Below are 14,815 nucleotides of genomic sequence, written 5' to 3'. Positions count from 1 at the left end.
GTCGGACTCGAACCCACAACGCATTTGTGTTGCAGCTGTGGATTATACCACTGCGCTATCTCGCCACCTATAGCTGCAGCCCATGCTTGAGCTGTACAACATTTTCATTGTCATTTCATTCAGACCTCGGCTATGGAAACGGTGCTCATTCGCCCAACAAGAACGACAATCCAGGAGGAAACGAATACGTTGCTGCGCACAATGCTTTGCGAGCTCATGCACAAACTTATCAGTAAGCACGATTAGTAACGATTAGGGCAAGTTTTTGCTACTTTCGCAACTTTTTTTACAGTATCTGGCAGCTTCATAAATACTCAGAAGTTATGTGGTGTGGTGTTTTAAGCTTTTTGGAGGAATCTTATATTGCAACTTTTCCCCATTTATTCATGCAACTTTTTTCGATTTTTCATGCAGCTTTTCGCAACTTTTTTCGATTTTTCACACAACAAAATTCTTACTGGAAATATTTGGCACTATATCCAAATAGATTGCTTGATTATTTGACTGTCGTTTGAATTTGAGGTCCTTTTTGATTTTACGTACATTCAGGCTAGACCGCCGAAAATTATATTTTTACTAGGTCAATTTTTTTCAGGTTATTGATTTTGTTGAAGTCGCCAACACTGAGCTTTGTTACAATTCCTTGGATACGGAACGATTTGAGTATCTCATACCTTAATCATTTCTAGCAACTTGTCCATAAATGCAACTTTTTAGTGCAAATTTTTTGAAAAATAAGTGCAACTTTCTACGTATTTGACTGCAACAAAAATTCGCCTTGACGATTCGTAAAGATCAGAGGTGGTCAGTAACGACGAGCCTGTTCAGAGTGCCCATGTATGTAGTTTGTGCCTGGTTGCAAATCTTACTCAAGTAGTTGTTTTAGCTTGTTCGTTCTTCAAAGACATTCTTTTAGCTTTTAGGATTTTGGAAAGTTGAAAGTTGTTTTTTGATTAGTATGCATCACTTCTGTGCGTGAAATAGCAATCACGGTACCTGCTGGCTGTATTTTCGAAGATTCAACCTATAAAAGCGATAACCAACAATTTCACAGAAAAACCTGATATATTCAGACTTTATTCAAAAGATATCACGTAGGCGCATTTCGAAAACTTCTGCTCGTAAATTTGAACATCCTCACAGCCATTGCTAGGCTTGGACATGAAATAAACTAGAAAGGCTGCATCTGGACGCCTGTAAGCTATAGCTTATATATAATAGATCAATATTCCCAGTGTAGCAGTAGCAGATTATTCTTCTGCGACTCCCTAATACCATGTTATGATGTCACGAAAATTGCTGATATTTTTTTACTCAATATTTATCAACAAACTAATTATGAGCATCATGAAATATTCAAAGTGCAAAAATAACCACACCCAATATTCCGCTAGGTTGTATCAGAACTTCTACAAAGCATCACAACGGGGAGAGATTGGTATCGCCCTCAACAGTGATTTCTCTGTGCCACGCAATGCCATGAGTCAATTCGATATTGACGCAGCCGAGCGTACTTTGCAATTCTTCTTGGGATGGTTCGCCAATCCTGTTTTCAACAACGGAGATTATCCCGAAATCATGAAGGTGAATTGAGCATATTTTGTTGCTCAAGTGTCTATTAATGCTCTAGTTCAGAAAATGCCATAGAAAGTACTCTATTTTATTATATGTTCATATTGAAATAAACCCAAATATTTTCGGCTGACTAGTCAGGGTTATAATCACCCAATACGACGTCACCGGCATGAAAATTCAAATTATTCAAGTAAGTTTCGTAAAAGTTGACTCATTGGTGCCGCAAAAAAGCACTCGACATGACTCAAGCAAAAACTATAATGCACAAATTGACTTGTGACTTGGAACCTTGTGACTTGGTTACAACCCTTGTCATTGGACACCATCTTTTGATTTCAGAGCCTAATCGACGCCAGGAGTGAGGCGCAAGGCTTGCCAGCGTCCCGTCTGCCTGTGTTTACCGACAACGAAAAGGGGTTGCTGAAGGGCTCATCCGATTTCTTCGGACTCAACCATTACACGACCAGTCTGTCGTACAATTACTTTGAGCAAAACCTCAACGTGACGAGTTACGATACTGACAGGGAGACCATGACAAGTGCCGATATCTCTTGGCCGGTAGCAGCGTCAACTTGGTTAAAAGAGGTAAGTTAGAGAGTTTAGATAAAGAAGAGTTTAAGATTATTTTCAACCGTTGCAAAGGTTCCGTGGGGTTTAAGAAGGCTGCTCAACTATATTAAAGAGAATTACGGAGACCAGAGGATATTGGTGACGGAAAACGGACTGTCGGAAGCCGGAGTCTCTGAAGATCTGAACGATTGGTGGAGAATCGAATTCTACACGCGATACATTGGCGAAGTACTGAAAGGTATTTTGATAATTGATCCAGCGTCGAAATAGGGATTTTAAGGCAGAGAGACGGAGAGATTTGTTATGTCGATGTACGAGTGAAAACAAACTTGCAAATTTGTGGTACAAAACGACGATTGATCGGTAGTGACTGGTATTGATGATATGATCATGACTACCTAAACCAAAGCACTTGATTGTTTGAACCAGACCTGCGTGAACTGCCGATCTAGTTGTTTGACAGTCAACTAACTACAGGTTTTTGATTAATTCTAGTTCTAGATGCGCGTTATAAAAATGGATGCGAAACAACTAGAAAACATGAGCCATCGTTTGGCGTGAACCGTGATACCTGTGTTCTGTTGTCTGATGCTCTTACAGCTGTTGCTAGCTCAGAGTCGTTATTGGTAACAGTGGCTAGATTGCGGCGGACTTGAGGGTCGAGACCCATTTCATACCTTTTGAAATGACGACTCTATCTGAAATATTTCTTAGCTCATTTATGATTTGCAAATATTTAGGAGATACGTAGTAATTAAATCTAGCTAGTTGTGTTTTAACTAGTTGAATGCGTATTTGTAAATCACATTAGGTCTAGTTCTAGTTGCAAATTTTGACAAGTGAGTAGTTTTAGCTCTAGTGTTCATATTGAAAATCTGGTAGTTAGCACACAAGTCTGGTATGGTCGCATGAAAGGTACATATTCGAACTTTCCATATCACACATACTCCTATGATGTCATAATGATTGATGCTCGAAGCCTAACACTCGATTTAGTCACGTACCACTCAGAAACTTGTTTTAGCCCAACCTTAGTCACGACCAATATTCCCTCTGAGCTGCGCACGTGCGCAAATGCGCAGTGCTGACAGACACAGTTCCTGCGCACAAAAAATCCGAAGTGATGACCTTTTTTTAGTAGTTACACACTGTTGTCCAAGGGTCTGCGCAGTAAGTTTGTGAGTGTGCGCAGACTCGTCAAAAATTAGAGGGAACATTGGTCACGACTCGAGTCATCCCAGCAATGATTTCAATATTGCTATCAATATTTTTGAAGCTATAAACGAAGATGGCGTTGACGTCATTGGATACACAGCGTGGTCTCTCATGGACAATTTTGAATGGGCCGAAGGCTACTCGGCACGCTTCGGTGTACATTGGGTCAATTTCACCGACCCCACCCGTCCCAGGACGCCCAAGAGGTCTGCCGAATGTCTGAGAGAGATTTTCACAAAAAATAGCTTCCCGGCGGAAGGCTTGGAGATGTGCGACTCACAATTGGCCGCGGAGGAGACAACCACGGTTGCTATTTCACCGACTATGGAGTCTACCGCTACCACGACAAAAGAAGGTGAGATTTTGCAGCTTATACGATCAGAGTCGGAAGACTAGCCTCTCCAAATTTGATTACTATTAGAATTATAGCTAATATACATGTTAACCAATTAGATTACCTATAAATATTCAGACATATCACAGAACTCTTTAATCCGAAGCTTAAAAAGTCATTAGTCGGGATTGAATTATTGTTAAGGGCAAGTGTCTGAGATGTCCCAAAACTGTTTTCTACTTTACAAAATCTACATGTTGAAGAGAAAGTAGAAGTGTCAAGTAGAAGTGAAAGTAGTTTGAAAACGCACCCACTTGAGTGTGCAGTACAAGTGAGCGAAACTTTCTCTCTGAAAAGTAGTATGGTTTCGTTACTGACCACCTGTGTGTTCGAATACTGTGTATCTCTGATCAGAGTTGTTGCATTAGAAAATATTTGGCTTTTCCAAATCAAATGAGGATTCGATTTTAAAATGTCTGAATTCGAAAAATCACGGAAATTAAATTATATTCTTGATCAGATAGAAATATAACAAAAGTCAAATCAAAGTGGATCTTCATGAGCACGAGAATGGCAAATGTCTGTCCAACAAGCTCGGCTCGTTTTGCACAGGATTGTAGCCAAGTCACAAGGCTCCGACGAGTCTCAAGTCAATCTCAGTTTTGTAGTTTTGATTCGAGTCAAGTCGAGTCATTTTCAATTCACCACCGAGTCAAGTCCGAGTCCAAGTCAGCGATCAGAGGGACGAGTCCGGGCTATGGTATTATGACCCGAGTCCAAGTCCAAGTCATTGTGTTGACTGCTCAGTTTTCAGTTAAAGTCTTGTTAAACCCACTTTTTATGACTTCGTTTGGAGATATCGAATGGTTCGCATTTATAATATACTCATTTTCCTCACTTATAGCAGTTTTCGGTCGCATTTTCAAGTACCAGTACCAATAGACGAAATCCCAATAATGCGGTTACTCTACTATTCTTCGAAATTACAATGAAATGTCGGTCTTGGCCGTCTGCGTCTCGAGTCATATGACTTGGCTCGAGTCATGCGCAATGACTCGACTCCAAGTCGAGTCAATACACAGATTGATTCGAGTCAAGTCGAGTCATTTTTGTATTTTGAGAAAATGACTCGAGTCAAGTCGAGTCATCACAACCCTGGTGTAGTAGTATGTGTGTAATCGAATAACATGTATCTTTGCCAGATGATGAAGAAACAACCACCACCACCACTGAAAAAACAGCATCTTCCCCGACCACGACCACCAAAAAGCCAGAGGAAACGAATCCAGGCGCCATACCAGGTAAATTGATTGTCGATTGATGGAGGTCATTGCAAACTAGCCTCACGAAATGTTTTGTTTAGAAATCCCAGCCCCGTTTTTCCTTGGAGATTACGTCACATCCGTGTATGGCGTGGAGACTGCGTTGAACGTGCTCTTCAGTTTCACTCTTATCTTCTTAGTGACGACTTTGGCCGGAGGTAAGCAACCTGTCTGGATACAATAATTCGAGTGTTCGAATCTGGCTCGAATGTCATTTCCAATGATTTGAATTTGTAGTGGTGCGCGATGATGTTTTCCTGTACCACTTAGAGAATTAAAGTGCCGATAGTAATTTCCGCTGTGGAATGCTGTAATACTGGATTGTTCGGATCACAGCCTACGGAACATGAATTGCGAAAGCTGTGTATGTCAGTGGAGCCCACAGCATTGTCACAATGTGCGATGGAATAGGTTCAGACTAGGTGGTTCCCAATCTTTTTGTCTTCATTCCCCACTACCCAAAACTCCTATATACCCTTTAAAATAGGGTGACCATATTTGAGATCCTAAAAAGAGGACACTTTTTATGAATTCTGAGAGCACCAGGAAAACTGGTGATTTTGAAATTTTTTTCGACCGATAGTATTGTGTTGACTAAAAAAAGGTCATCACTTTGACTCGTCTCCCGATTTGTTACGGAACTCTGATGTTCGCCGCGTCGGATTCGCATTTTTTCGTGGCATTCAAATCCTTTTCAAAAAAAAAGAGGACATTTAGCCATCCTCCGAGGACAATTTCAATTTATAGTTTTCGATACATGCATTCCAGAGCAGTTATGTTGTAACGGTTATCGCGCACGTGTCTGCGTCTGTATAGCCAGACTGTATAGAGTCAAGTGTACCTGTTTGATGCGGGTGTGATCAGACTAGTTGACCCTCAAGGTCGTATGAATCATTCCTATCTGATACCGAATAGGTACTGTGCATGCATATTTTCCGTACCACCATCATTGCCGTCTGTTGTTATGTATTTTGGTTGCATGAAAATAAAGACACTCTCTCTCTCTCTCTCTCTCTCTCCATTTAATGCGTCTCCATGCTGTTGGCGCCATAATGAGTGATACTCAACTCAGATATAAGCCAAATTTTGACATGCAGTGGATTGACCGAAGTGGTGCAAATCTGTAAAAACACTCGCTACCTAATTTTTTGCGAAACATAATAATGTAAAAGCTTTACATTCGTATTTGAACAGTGCTGTTATAAGCTGTGTTCAAGTTCTATATAGCCCCAATCAGTTACTCAAGTATTTTGAATAGGTATATCAATGGTATAGTGACTGCCCCAACCATTTTTCGAATGTCGTTTTCTGAATTTTCCGCCGCTATTCCGATTTGTAAAATGTTTGTATGGTACGATGTTTTCCTGAAAATGCTGAGATGAGAGAACTGTAGCCTATAGTGCGAAACGACCCAAGTGTGGTGTAAATTGTACAGACGTCTGCCATTCTTGTGCTTAGCGGAATGGAGTGTGATTTGATATGGACTGAACTTGATTTTTGGTGTTTCTTACTAATTTGGAAACCAATCAAATTGTCCAACTTATCAATGAAATTATTACAGGATACGTGATCTACAAATTGAGAAGGGCGCCGGCCAATGCAGCCGCGTTGGTTATGGACGATATGGTTGCGACAAATCAAAAAGCCAAGGAAGCTAATACCGAATCAATAGCAAATCTTTATACACAAGGGAAAGATGACGGGACGACTGCACTATAATTAATATCTTACAACTTCAGAGTCATTTTTTTAAATTAGAGTATGCAATTTGTAGTTGTGTTTCGTGTAAGTCTTTGTTATTGCTGCTATAATAATCATGTCCGTGAGGATATAGCTGTTGACATAACGCCTGCCTGTATTTCCAGTGCGGTCGATTGTTCATACGTTACCTGTTGAAGAGATGTAGACAGCCTATTCGCAACTTGGACGATTTTTTCTAATTTTAATTCTGATGAAAATGTTAATCTTCTACTTTGTCACCATCTGTGTGAGTGTGACCAACTGAATGATGATATGAATATATTGCATGCGCAATGCGATTAAAATTCACATGGACGCTACGAATCTGTTTGATTGCAGTGTGAACCTAGTCAGGACAGATGAGTCTGGAGCAGGTCGGAGCATAATGATTAGAGTACTCGAATCCGAATCGAGTATATATTCTTATGATTCTAGTCGAGTAGTTGGCTGTGATTTTTCCAAGTAATTTCATGCCACTGAGAGATCATCCATCAACGTAAATTTCAGTTTATTATTATTTCAAAATAAATTTATTACTTAAAATTTATTAATATGAAAAAATCACGACTTTTTTTCAAATTTTACATTCGACCCCATGGAGTTGTGAGCGATGGAAAACAAATTTGACACAATTTTAACCCGTAGAAGAAAGTTAGTTTAGTTTTTCATTCATAATTCTGGGATTACTCACCGTCCAGACTATTTTTGCAAAATCAAAATTTTCAACTGCAATAACTTGGCTTCTACCGGATAGAAGTGAGCAAAAATTGGTCAACAGGAAACTTGACACAGATGGCTACCAGTCCACGGTTGAGAACAACAACTGCATGGCCCTATACCGTGCTCATGTAATACTAAACTTCCTTCGGCCGGCCTTGATTGCAAGGCAACACATCACCTTAAGACAGGGGTGGGCAAACTACGGCCCGCGGGCCGCATGCGGCCCGCAACACCTTTCTGTGCGGCCCGCGAGAGTCTAAAGAAACTTATTAAAAACAGTGATAAAATGCATACTAAAAATCGAATTAATGCAGGGACTTGATTAAACTTTTTCTTAGTATATTTCACCATGATAATTCGAAGGCAGTGATTCTCACGCCCCTTGGGGGCGTGAAAGCATCTGAAAGTAGGCGAGATGCTGAGATCAGCTGAAAATTTTTTCCGCGCTCCGCGCGATTTACACCTATTTCCTCATTATTGCTCTGTATTTAGTCTCAATTTCATATTTGAAAATATCTCATCCATAGCAGTGTTGGGACGAGTCGAGTCATGACTTGACTCGAGTCACCTTTTTCGTATGACTTGACTTGACTCGAGTCACTTTGCTAAAATGACTTGACTTGACTCGGCGTATAAAAATGTGGATTGACTCGTAGCAAAATTCACGAGTCAATTTCAAGTCATCAAATAATCGGTGTTGATAAAAATCACTGTATCATGTGTATGTTCGGATTGTTCGCGAAATGCTGGTGTTACCTGTGAAAGCGACCAATTATTCAATGATCGTGTGTTTTACTGAGCCTCCATTGTTTTCTCACAAACAAATTGACCGCAAACGAGGTGATCGAAGCTTACACCTTACGTCGTCGTAAGCTAGTATAGTAAAGTAATTTAATAGCAAAATGTCTATTTCTGTTGTCTGTTCTTACCTTAACCCGATCCTCTTATTTCACTGGGATTTATTTCGAATATAGTTTATATAGTCCTCAACCATTGGCGCAGAGTCGAATTGTATCATATCAATATGTGAATGGGTAATGTATTGCATCTTGTCAATTAATTTCTCTATTCATTATTTTGGCTGATAACTATAAACTGAGGCGATGCAATTACTTTTAGTCTAGCTGTTCTACGTATATATGTGAGCGATACAGCGGCTTCTTGCGTGTATATTTAACTCTATATTCGTTGTTCCTTGATTCAGAAGCAATGACCACTCAATCTGGATTTCAGACAGCTAGCAAAATGCAATGACGTAATCATGCATCATACTTCGAAAAGGCAACTTGACTTGAATTGTGACTTGACTCGTGACTTGACTTGACTTGACTCGACTTGACTCGAGTCACCTCCAAAAATCGAGTGACTTGACTTGACTCGAGTCACCTTCAAAAATTGATTGACTTGACTTGACTCGAGTCAAAATGTGCAATGACTCGAAATGACTCGTGACTCGAAGGTGGTGTCTTGATCCAACACTGATAGTCGTAACCTTCCGTGCCATCAAACTATCCGCTAGGTTTGCTAGCATCCTGGTTGCGTTTTGTGATATGACGATAAGGTGGGGGGGGCGAAATCTTTCACCATCATAAGTACAGGGGCGTGTCTCAAAAAGTTTGAGAACCACTGTTCTGAGGTAAATACTTCCAGTATTATTTTTTAAGTTTTATTTCTTGTGCAACCATCTCAAGGCCCACGCAGTTTAAAAGGTTTCAACTGCTAAAAATCACAGACATCCTAAACGAGATTGACATAATTCGGATCACGAGAGTGATTTCAGATTGGCTACCCCAGTTTTAATTATTTTACTCCAGTTTTAATTATTTTAGTTATGTGCTTATAAAAACGATTCGCGCGTGTGTTAGGTAGATTCGTTCTCTGTATGCGTAGAATTCGAGTATTTATATTTTATCTACAAATTTTAGAAGCATGTTTGAAGCTAACATGGTTATGATTCTGTCAGCTTTGTGTGTCTTGGAACTGAACCAAAAGTGGAATTAGTGAATATATGAACAGATCGCCGCTCCCTTATTTAAATTTCAATCCTGCTCCAAGAATCGGGACAACCGACTTTCATCTCTAGAGTTTTGACAAATTGGTTATTGAGGTCGACCAGCCTATGAAATCTCGCCACTGTTTCTGACGCGTGTACGATATCATCAAAGCAATGTTTGTTTTAAATAAGCATATATATTATCTCCGTGTCCTCACTATATAATGAAATACCAATATTGGGTTTTGGTTTATAATCCCCATTTTATATAGTGCGGCCCGCGAATGGATTCAGATGTTGAATGCGGCCCGCGAGCTCAAAAGTTTGCCCACCCCTGCCTTAAGATAACGAACATCTGTCAACTCAATAAGAAGTAATGGTTTATTGCGTGCGTTGCATAAGAAGAAGTTACGGGGATAGCTGCACTAAGAACTGTGGCGTAAGAAATTGCAAAAGAAGACAAGACTGCAGTGTACGGCAAAGAAATAAAGATTAGGCAAAGTAGGTCAGGCACCCGATTCATTGAGGAATATCAAAAGTAATATCTCTGCAAATGATGTCCAATGCGGCCGAAGCTTTTTTGATGTGCTCCACTTTCAAGGCATGCTCCATAGCTTCCATCCGGCTCTTCCTTTCTTCCCTCTCCAACTTATTTTCCAGCAGTCTTTTTCTTAGCTTCCTCTCCTCCAGTTCCGCATGAAGCGCTTCCATCCTCAGTTCTTCGTAAGCCAATTTGTGGTTACGATGAGCTGCTTGAAAATAACAGAAGAGACCATGACTAATTTTTTGGCGGGCAAAAATAGATTACTGCCGAGTCACATCTACGCTGCTAATACAGAAGGACTTTACAGAAACTAAAAAAACACTAATACTAGACTCAGAATTGAATCACCTAGATCAGGGTGATCAACCTTTTTGCTCAGCATGACCGCAATTGTATAACATACATAGGGTACGGCCGCATTCCAAGTCTTCAGCCGTAACAGTAACGGCCTACTGCATAAAATATTTGAATTGTAGAAACAGAAGGCCTCACAGGATTGCATTGTGTATATTAATCTTATGAAAAGATATTGGGATTGCTTTGTCTGGACTGAAACTTATGAATGAATATCTGCGATAATATTGTAAGTAACATGAAGTACATATTACTATTAAAGATTCATCCTTTCCCAGACCACAGGATAAGATTGACAGGGTGTGTAAAAAATTTCGGGCACAATATATTAATAACGAAGCATGTATCACTTTGTTGCATGTCGTTATTTCATGACCTCCCATCAGGGTTTTGGTGTAGTCGAAATATATTGGAATTGCGCAAACGTACCAGAAACAACTGCCTTCGTGAGACGCACACGATCCGATATTTCTTTATGGGTAGCATCATTTTCCTCTTCAATTTGCATTTGTACGGTGGGGTTCAAATTGGAACGACACTACTATATTACAAATGAAAAATCGAGCCATCCTGAATCACATGAAGAAAATTTTCAATTTGAATTAAAATCCCTTAACAATTTGGGATTCAGTTCTTCAATTCATATTGCACGCTGACAACCGCAGGTGGCCAGCCCTGACCTAGACACTTGATTTAGTCAAGCGCTACTAATCATATAAATATCAGCGATATGTGTAATCAACTGGCGATCGAATGGCGAATACAAATTTACCTAGAGATGTTCGGGAAATGTTGTCTGCAGAATCAGTGGGAGTCAAAGTGTTGGATTCAACCCCAGAAGTGGATGGATCAGGCGTGTCTGCATCTATGAATAGAAATTATGTACAGTACTTGGTCATGGTCAGTCAGATTTTTAGTTCTCATCATATCAAAACACCACCAGATTGTGGCATCATGAAAAGATAATAGGGTATCGAAACAACTTGCAGTAGTAGAAAGTATTGATACAATTATCGCATACCGGTAATACGACTTTTGAACAATTTATTTTTAAATGGCAAATTTTCAGAACACCATTTGTTTCAAATGCAACCTTAAACACGCTCAGCATTTGTTATCTTGAGGGATTATTTAAGGGAAATATTTCATACGGTACTAAAAATCTCAAGATATGTTAGGAATATCGGGTGACTTGACTTGAGTCAAAATGTACAATGACTCGAGTCGACTTGTGACTCGAAGGTAGTTACTTGTTCCAGCACTGGTTGAAACTGACATGAACGCGATACTGAACAGGAAACACCATGACTCGGACTAGGACTCGAGTCTTAACATTCTGACTCCCCGACTCAAACTTGACTCTGTGATGTATTAAAATGATATGACTTGACTCGAACTTTCTGAAGATGATGATAATCGAATTGTACCCTGGATTGTGGCACATACATACCGGTACATAATATGTACAAATTAGAGATACCGGGATAATGTGCCTCCTATCTGGAGATATAATACAGTTTCAGGAGCTGATTCAACTTTTCCAATTACGATTCCATAAGATGGTGGTGGACATCAGCATACACAATATGCATACTTTTTTATTCAGGATTCCGGGGATGCACTGATTGAATAGTTACGCTGCCCAAAAAACGCTGCACGCCAAATTTAGCTCAATTCCAACAAGTAGAAGCCGACACGTAGATAATCGAAATTTTTGAGTTTATTAAAATAAATTAAAAATAAATTTCAAATTTTACCGTCAACCCCATGAAATTGTCAAGATGCCTAAAAGAACTACGCAAAACATTTCTTGCCTACTTCCGACAGGTAGAAGCGAAGTTATTGCAGTTGAAAGTTTATGATTTGCAAAATAGCATTGACGATGGGTGTCGGTAATCCCAGAAATATTACTCAAAACATCTGCGCTTCTACGGGTTGGAATTTTGTCAAATTTGTTTTGCATCGTTTTTGTAAACAACTCAAGAATTTCATGGGGCTTGCAGTAAAATTTCAAAATTTCATTTTTTATAATACATTTAGAAATTTCAATTGGCTCTTCGTCGGCTTCTACTGGTTGGAATTGAGTCAAATTTGGTTTCCAGCGTTTTACTAGGCAACCTAAGAATTCAATCAGTGAATCCCCGGAATCCAGAAAAAAGTTATCTTTGAACAACCCTAATTTGCGGCTAGGGCCTATATAAATTAGAGTTACCAAATTTTAAAAATGTAAAAAGAGGACACTTTTCCAAAATTTTCCGGCTTACAACTGTGTGGTAACATAGACAAAAATGGTAAATTTTATCAAAACTTTGTGGTTGGCTGACTGAAAAAAAGGTCATTTTTTCGACTCGGCTACGGAAATTTACACTTTTCTTAAATTGTATGTTGTGGTTGACTAAAAAAAGGGTTGTCTTTCTGGGTCACTTCCCGAAATAGTCGCCAGAGCGTTACTTCGGTGCTCATTTACTGTATCTCACTCTAATTTTGCCCTATATTTAAACAAATTCTCAAAAATGAGGAGATTTGGCTGTCCTCCGAGGACACTTTCAAAACAGTCAATAAAGAGGACAAATCCTCTTAGAAGAGGACGTTTGGTAACCCTGTTTAAATAGTTACATAGGCCTACCTCTTTCAGGGCATGGCATATGAACACTCGTGTCATTTTCCGTGATGTTGAAAGGTGCAGTCATTTGCATTAAACGTCCCGAAGTTCCTGAATCATTGTTATTGATTACATCACCCTCTCGACGGGATAATAAATCTGTGGAAGAGATGAATGAATGGGCATTTGTAGTGTAATGCGTCACACTGTCACATACTTCCGATTCGGGCATACAGCATGCTTGATTCGCGGGTTCGTTTTCCAGTTTGAGTGCGCACTTTCTGAAAGCTGTACCTTTTGCTCAGATCCTTCAAATTTTTCCAGAGATTCCGGAGCGCATGCTCATTTCTCTTTACTTTACTCGATGAATTGTACTCCCTTACAAGACGCCGCCAGGCCGAGTTTTTCTTATTTCTGGTAGATTTTCTGCATAACGTATCGTAGTTCTTTGTAATCAATTTGACCAGTCGAGTTTTCTCAGCGATATTGAATTTCGAAGCAGGCATTGGTACCGACCACGACCAGTAATGTACCAGTGTAAACAGCAAAGAAATGAACCACCATACAAAGCTAAATTAAACAATAAGGATTGATGAAACCGGCCTATTCTGGGACAGTTCAAAAAAACTATTTTTTCTCAAAATTCACTGCCAACTTGATAAAATTGTTTAGATTACCTAAAAATAGCGCTGTCCACCAAGTTTGACTCAATTCCAACCTGTGTATAAGCTTCGGATTTAATAAATAAAAATGTATTAAATTTTACTGGTTACTTCATGAAATTGTTAGGTTTTCTGGAAAAAACGATGTAGCCCATAACAAATTTGGCTCAACTGCAACCAGTAGAAGCGGGCTTAAGCTAACAATTTTAACAAGTAGTCTGTAAAATTTGAAAAAAATAAGTCATTTTTGAACAGCACTAAGCCGTACACTATGAAGTGATGATCAAAATGCAAGGTCTGTTTAATGCTATAACATAGGCCTACTAATCACAGTGTTTACGTGGGTGTAGCCAGGGTGGAATTTGAGGCGCTTCTTCGACTGTAGGGAGACATTAAACAATGTTCACCATGATCACCAATGAATGTTTCTCATGAACATGTCAAAATTTATAAACGTCAAAATAAATTGTGTTTTTGCCTTTGGAGAGACAGATATTTGGATTGGGACTAGGAGAGGGTTAGGGTCTAAGTTGGGATTAGGGTATCCCAAGATTAGGTTTGGGGAGGGGGATATTAGGGTTGGGGGAGGAGAGATATTTGGGTCAGGGGAGGGGGGATATCAGTATTGGAGGAGGGGGGATATTAGCATTGGATGTGGGGGATATTTTGGTTGGAGGTGGGTTAGGGTAAAAGTTTGGGTTAGTGTATCCAAAGATTAGGGAGGGAGATTAGGGTTGGATATCGTGTCCTCACCTCAGAGTGGAATTGGTGGCAACGTCACGCAGAACTTTGTTTAATTACTTAATTATTCTATGCAGAAATGCTCTCATCACGCAGGATTTATTTCAAAAAATAGGAGCCCTCACCACAAACCTAATCTTGGGATACCCTAACCCACCTCCAACCCTATTTCCCTCACCCCCGACCCTAATCGCAATGCGGCAAAAATCAATTCATTTTGACGTTTAGAAATTATGTTGTGGTCATGAGAAACATTTACTGGCGATCATGGTGAACGTTGTTCAATGTCTGCCTACTATCGAAGAAGTACCAAATTTGACAGGGTGAAGAGCCTGTATGGAATCGGTGTGCTGTGCTCACACTACCGGTAGGATATGTTTTATTTTTTTATTCTATTTTATTAAATTACTTTTGGAAGATCATCGCCGCTCACCCATTATATT

General features: G+C 39.6%; 2 protein-coding genes and 1 long non-coding RNA gene across 4 annotated transcripts in view; 1 reads left to right on the top strand and 2 right to left on the bottom strand.

Annotated features, from left to right (window-relative positions):
• The window catches only part of LOC145445474 (uncharacterized), a 142,026-nt gene extending 134,946 nt beyond the window's left edge, over positions 1–7,080 (top strand). Inside the window, 8 exon segments of the mRNA XM_080323667.1 lie at positions 124–232; positions 1,395–1,584; positions 1,915–2,160; positions 2,218–2,383; positions 3,422–3,715; positions 4,897–4,995; positions 5,058–5,174; positions 6,578–7,080. Of these exon segments, the coding sequence (XP_080179793.1) occupies positions 124–232; positions 1,395–1,584; positions 1,915–2,160; positions 2,218–2,383; positions 3,422–3,715; positions 4,897–4,995; positions 5,058–5,174; positions 6,578–6,735 (1,379 nt within the window). The 3' untranslated portion in view covers positions 6,736–7,080.
• The window catches only part of LOC145445470 (uncharacterized), a 153,681-nt gene that overhangs the window by 81,356 nt on the left and 57,510 nt on the right, over positions 1–14,815 (bottom strand). The window lies entirely within an intron of this gene.
• LOC145445355 (uncharacterized) lies at positions 9,828–14,074 on the bottom strand. Of its 2 annotated transcripts, none has more exons than XM_080323551.1 (4): positions 13,187–14,074; positions 12,994–13,128; positions 11,140–11,232; positions 9,828–10,221 (listed from the first exon to the last, which is right to left on the bottom strand). In XM_080323551.1, exons 1-4 carry the CDS (start codon positions 13,473–13,475, stop codon positions 9,989–9,991), a joined length of 750 nt encoding a protein of 249 aa, XP_080179677.1. In that variant the 5' UTR covers positions 13,476–14,074; the 3' UTR covers positions 9,828–9,988. The 2 variants fall into 2 exon arrangements, with proteins under 2 accessions (XP_080179677.1, XP_080179678.1); XM_080323552.1 differs by having other exon boundaries at positions 9,828–10,218; positions 13,187–13,876.

The sequence above is a fragment of the Botryllus schlosseri genome, chromosome 8 (assembly GCF_051294905.1).
Source record: "Botryllus schlosseri isolate E-star chromosome 8, Bs_hap1, whole genome shotgun sequence".
Lineage (NCBI taxonomy): Eukaryota > Metazoa > Chordata > Ascidiacea > Stolidobranchia > Styelidae > Botryllus > Botryllus schlosseri.
This window is presented reverse-complemented; position numbering and strand designations above follow the sequence as displayed.

Excerpts from the sequence above, each read along its gene's own strand:
- LOC145445355 (XM_080323551.1), bottom strand. The coding sequence starts at position 13,475 with ATGCCTGCTTCGAAATTCAATATCGCTGAGAAAACTCGACTGGTCAAA. Across the intron at positions 11,233-12,993 it reads TATGCCATGCCCTGAAAGAG|ATGCAGACACGCCTGATCCA; the intron begins GTAGGCCTATGT and ends TTCTATTCATAG. Across the intron at positions 10,222-11,139 it reads CATTTCCCGAACATCTCTAG|CAGCTCATCGTAACCACAAA; the intron begins GTAAATTTGTAT and ends GTTATTTTCAAG.